This window comes from Neltuma alba, unplaced genomic scaffold (assembly GCF_004799145.2).
Source record: "Neltuma alba isolate B1F8T4 unplaced genomic scaffold, ASM479914v2 tig00006252_pilon, whole genome shotgun sequence".
Classification (NCBI taxonomy): Eukaryota; Viridiplantae; Streptophyta; class Magnoliopsida; order Fabales; family Fabaceae; genus Neltuma; species Neltuma alba.
In genome coordinates, this window is record NW_021634403.1 from 35675 (window position 1) to 41293 (window position 5619).

The following is a 5619-nucleotide window of genomic DNA, read 5'->3' on the forward strand; positions in this document are numbered from 1 at the left end:
TTCAAGTTGAAAATCGCGGGGTATGCTTGCTTCACTTGAATAAGAAGAGAAGAAAAGAACATTCAAAAGCCATACACCTCTCTTTGATTCGCCTGAAATACAATTCTTTCAATTGTATTGCGATTATTGTGTGATGCAGATACAATGTACTCGTTTCTCGCCTTCTCATTGACTATGCCTTGATATAGATCAATTAAACCTTGATGATGAACGCTACAGTTTATCGTCAAAACTACCATCTACAACACTTTATTGCCTGCTCTTGCTAGCAGAACCCATTCGACAGAGAGATTCCGCACAAGCCATACACGATAGTTTAATGAGTATATTAATACACACGAGCTTTAGGAGGGAATGATTCCACCTCATCATCCAATGTATTCATGTGCACCGGCCGGTAATCTAGGCGGACCTTCTCATTCTCCCAGTATCTGCAAATCAAATGCATAGCAACAAATTCAGCAAACCAACAGAACTATTTCAAGCAACCGATCCAAAAGCCACCGCAAATTTGCAACGCTACCAAAAAAAAAAAAATCTTAAAATACTTCCATTGTTGCCGTGGCTATGGTTAAGTGCATTAACTTATGAAGACCAGCCACAACTACCACGCCGATGGTCAGAAACAGTGAAAATGAACTAGTCTTCGACTTCCCCTATGGTTTATAAAATCTAAACTTCCTGTCTATACAGCAGCAAATTAAGAGTTTCATCATTGTATCAAATTTCACTGTTCAACAGAAACAATACTAGTGTTAAGACAACTACTGGAATAGCAATGATTGGTGATCTTCAAATAAGAACCACTCATAAGGGACCAACATCCAGATGGAGTTGCAATCATTTATTATCTATAAATATAATACGACCATCCATGTCAATATAACTCTCACTTTAGTGTCAGGTTTGGTGACTGCTTGGCTGTTGTTGTTCACGTGTTCTTTCAGCAAGAATAAGCATAAACTTTAGAGTAAGCATGGAACCCAAGATAAACCTTGTCACTATTGTGACCCAATGCTCCTTTTAGATTTTATATTGATGTTAACGGAAACAATAAAGATCAAAGTTACCGCAAGAAAGAGTGACTGAATTCTTAATTATAGTGACTTCTGTTGAAGCAAATCAATGTTCAAAAGATAAAATTTGAACATGACTTACCCTAATGTGTGCTTCATCCAATTCTCATCATCTCTTTTCTGCAAAGTCAAACAAGGTAATCAGTCATCACTATTCTTTCATGCATAATAAAAATCTAGACAGTAGATGGGAAATAAATCACTCACTGTAAAGTCCTCGCGGGCATGTGCTCCTCTACTCTCTTTCCTAGCCTCAGCTGAGCGCATGGTGATGCAAGCATTTATCAAAAGGTTTTCCAACTCAATCGTTTCAGTTAAGTCTGTATTCCTGTAAATAAACAGTCAAGAGTGAATAAGCAGAATTTCCTGAATATTAATTCTTGTCACATTTGCAAAATAAGTTTTACCATATCAGACTCCGGTCCTTCAACCTTACATCATGGAAACTCTCCCATGCTTTATCAATTAATTCACAACCTGCCCAGTAGCAGAAGTTCAGAGGAAGAAGGTAAATATAGTACGGTCAAAACCCTATATTGGTCCCATAACTATATTGTGATATTTTTAGGAATTTTTTGTTCCAAATAAATGTAAGTTTTGAAACTCTCAGGATCTATTTGGGACTGGAACACTCTCAGGATCCATATGAAATATCAAACATATTTTTAGGGCCAAATAGGGTTTTGACCACATAGAATTGGTCAAAATGAAGGATAATTGAGGAATAGGAAGGAACCTAGGGGATTGAGTATATGTAATATAATAATGATTACCTTCTGCTAATGTTTCCTGTGTACGGAACACAGCAGCATTGTTTTGCATTACTCGCTGCATATTTAGTCGAATGTTTGAAGTTGGTAATGAACCGTTTGAGTTTCTCAATTTATCCAGCCATGCAATTGTTTTTTGACCAGCGTCCTTCTCCAAAGGCTTCTGTTTTGCTCCTGCAAAATGAGAAGTAGATGCATTTCTATTTCAATCATGACAATTTCAGTGCAAACAATCCATTTTAAAAACTGGAAAAGAATCTTGCCTGGCCTTTGGATCTCTGCAACCCTATTTGCACAAGCTCTACCAAAAACAACAATGTCCAGAAGTGAATTTGCACCAAGCCTATTGGCACCATGGACTGACGCACAGGCTGCTTCCCCAGCAGCCATCAGACCTGGTACTACCGCATCTGGATTATCACCTTGAATGGTAACCACCTAAATAACATAACGGCACATTGGTCAACAATTTCTTCTCCCTTACTCCCCTACTAAACAATAAAAATAAAAAGCACAACGGCTAAAATTGTTTCTACTGAAGAAATATAGCAGATAAGACGATTACTTGAACTAATAAATCCATTTATTCCCCCTTTTCCCACCACACAACAGAATTAAATAATCCCAAGCCCACAGTCCAAACAAGTTGTCAGGAAATCTAGGAACAGAAACTCATAATGAAAAAGATCTGGCCATTTTTTTGTGGCAAACATACACAAAATACCAGAAGCAATGCCGCCACCTCCACCATGTACGCACATAGTGGTTCACATAGTTATTAACAACACCATTTTAGTACCCTCCAACCAAAAATGTAGCCTCGCAAAAGTGAACATTGCCACATTTTCATATTTTCTCTGAACTTGCTACCATTATGCACTTTGAGCCCACTTGGTAGCATGAAATTTTGAACTTCAGAAAGGAAAATAAAAAAAGCATTAAATTACCTCATTTAGTATGCTGGAAGACACCCCCCCCCCCCCCCAAAAAAAAAAAAAAAAGAGTTTCCTCCGCCAGATATGGGAAACAAGTTAACATTAGGGCAACTCAGGAATGAGACTCTTCCATAGAAGCCAATGTTTTTGAACCATTTTACCCTTAGTTGCACAACTTGACTACGCACACATGATTTAGCTTTGCTTGCATTCTAGTTTCCCTTAACAGTCCCCTATTCCTCCATCCTTGCACAGACACCCCAGATTGGGGTCCATCAATACCACATCCTCAAAATTCTCACCTTGCCCCAAAGTGACTGGGAGTCTATTGATATGGAAGTTACGCTACAGTTAAAAAGGTTTTAATATAAATATTTGCCGAATGACATCTATGTGTTCGGGTCAATAACTAAATCCATAAGAATTAACATGCCTTTATAGGCAGCAGCCCGTGTCTCAGTGTCAGTGAATAGCTCAATGACCTTCCCTCCCCCCCCCCCCAAAAACTTCATACCTCTCCATAATGGTTTGTGGGAATACCGCCCATGTTTAGTGCACAGTCGGCAAAACCGGAATGGGTTCCTTTGTAACATCCACACCAGCAAATATAGCAGCAGTTTCAGAGATACCAGGAAGCCTTTCCTTGAGCACATCAGGGGGCAATGATTTAAGTGTAGATAGATGTGATCTTTCAGAGGTCCTGCAAAGTAAATTTATCTTACTGTCAATGCAAGCATATCCAAATTAAACAGGGGCATAATCCACCAGGGAGAAGGGGGAAAACAGAAGAACAAACATTCCCTGATTAGTAAATACAAAGGTCAAGGTTCCATGCAGCTGTAGGTCAAATAAGCCACAAATTCATAGGTTTTAAATATTAACGTGTATTTCTAGAAGGAAGCAAAGTTGACAAACAGCTCATTATGTTCAGACACTAGATTTCACGCAAGGTACGTTGCATCAGTTATCAACATATCACCACGTGATATGGAAATGATCCTGGGTAGTGCTCTATGGTCCCCCAACCTTGGACCCATATTGAGTGGGTAGCACACTACCCAGAACCAGACAAGACACTGACAATATTTATAAAGATCCCCATTCCCAGTTTTGAGCTGGTAAATTTTATTGGCATTCATACGGTCTTGTCCATCCCCAAATTAATAGCATCCATAATTCCTATTAACTCCTGAAGGACAAAAGCATATATATCTCCCAACACCTGGATGTATAAACAGAAAACCAGCATACCTACACCACGGCCTTCTCGTATCTCCATAGTCATTGACCTAGAAACAACATCTCTTGATGCAAGATCCTTTGCAGTAGGAGCATAACGTTCCATGAATCGCTCACCTTCACTATTCCTAAGAATTCCCCCTTCTCCACGGGAACCTAGGGCATTCACAAGAAAATGAGAAACAGTATTTTTCAACTTTCATTGGATGAGGTGCCTTGTGAGATGAAACCAAAGGCATGTAACAGGTAGCAATTAAGAAAGTAAACTATCAACCTTCTGTGATTAGGCAACCAGCTCCATATATACCCGTTGGGTGAAATTGCACAAACTCCAAATCCTACAAATTTATGCCAAGAAACTGTGACAGAGAAAATTCACAGCCTAAGATAACCACAAACAGTTAAAAAGGAACCTGGAGCGGAAGCCCCGCACGTGCAACCATGGCATTGCCATCTCCTGTGCATGTATGTGCTGAGGTCGCAGAAAAGTATGCTCTACCATAACCCTGAAGGAATTTAGAAATTTCATGCACAAGTTATATGCATAACAAGACGTAGGCAGATAAGAATTCCAGCATCAGACATTCTTATAAAGTCATACTCCTGTGGCCAAAATTGTTGAAGCTGCTTGGAACCGGTGTAATGTTCCATCCTCCAAATTCAATGCGACCACTCCTTGGCAACTACCTGAATTTCCAATATGAAGAATTAGTTAATTTTACCATAAAATATAACATTGACACATCAAAATTGTTATTCTTTTGTCACTCCATGAGTTGTGTAAACACCTGAATTTGTCTTTATAAATAATATTGATATTGATTGGAACTCTGAGAATCAAAGGAAAAAAAAAGAAGCTGGGGCCACCATCATATATGATGAACAGATAATCATTACAAGAAATTGCAACTTCCTAAAATCAATTTTGTGCAGCACTTTATGGACATTGTTGCATATAGTCTCTTTTAAACCTTCCCCAACCCCCAATTCTCAGTATTTGACTCTTCTGACCTTGTTCAATTAATTGATTGTAGGTTGCTCCATGAGAAAGTAAGTCTTCTATGCAACACTTACCATCACTATTCATTAAAAGATCCAATGCAAAATATTCCACAAAAAATTGTGTATTATGTCTCATGGCCTGGCCATAGAGAGTGTGCAATAAAGCATGTCCAGTTCGATCAGCAGCACATGCACAACGGTATGCCTGTCCGCCTGTGCAACAGCAGCATAAGGAACCCAAGGTGAGAATTCTTTTAAAAAGAAAAAAGAAACCACTCCCACTTCAAAATCAGCACTCACCTTTTCCAAAGTTCAAGCTTTGACCACCAAATGCACGTTGGTATATTTTTCCATCCTCCGTTCGGGAAAATGGTAATCCATAATTCTCAAGCTCAATGACTGCTTTTGGTGCCTCTCTGCACATATATTGGATGGCGTCCTGATCTCCTGTTCATGGTAAGATAAATTTTATTGGTTCACTCATGTTCATGCTTACACAGCAAAACCTTAGGCCTTTGGCAAATTCCATGAAGCTTCTTCTTTCACAGGAAAACAACCATATGCACATATATTCTCCTCAAGAGACAGAATACATTC

The 5619-nt window shown here is 39.0% G+C and overlaps 1 protein-coding gene across 1 annotated transcript; it reads right to left on the minus strand.

The window, feature by feature from the left end:
- Positions 1-5469, minus strand: LOC114749974 (succinate dehydrogenase [ubiquinone] flavoprotein subunit, mitochondrial-like; the record flags this gene model as incomplete). The annotated part of the gene is given in 15 exon segments (XM_028938526.1): positions 1-431; positions 1159-1196; positions 1284-1404; positions 1484-1553; positions 1850-2020; positions 2110-2284; positions 3296-3333; positions 3336-3443; positions 3446-3481; positions 4033-4176; positions 4295-4358; positions 4434-4526; positions 4622-4707; positions 5095-5235; positions 5323-5469. Coding segments are annotated over 15 exon segments (1535 nt in total), but the record flags the coding sequence as incomplete, so codon positions are not given.
- Positions 5470-5619: the final 150 nt, after the last annotated feature.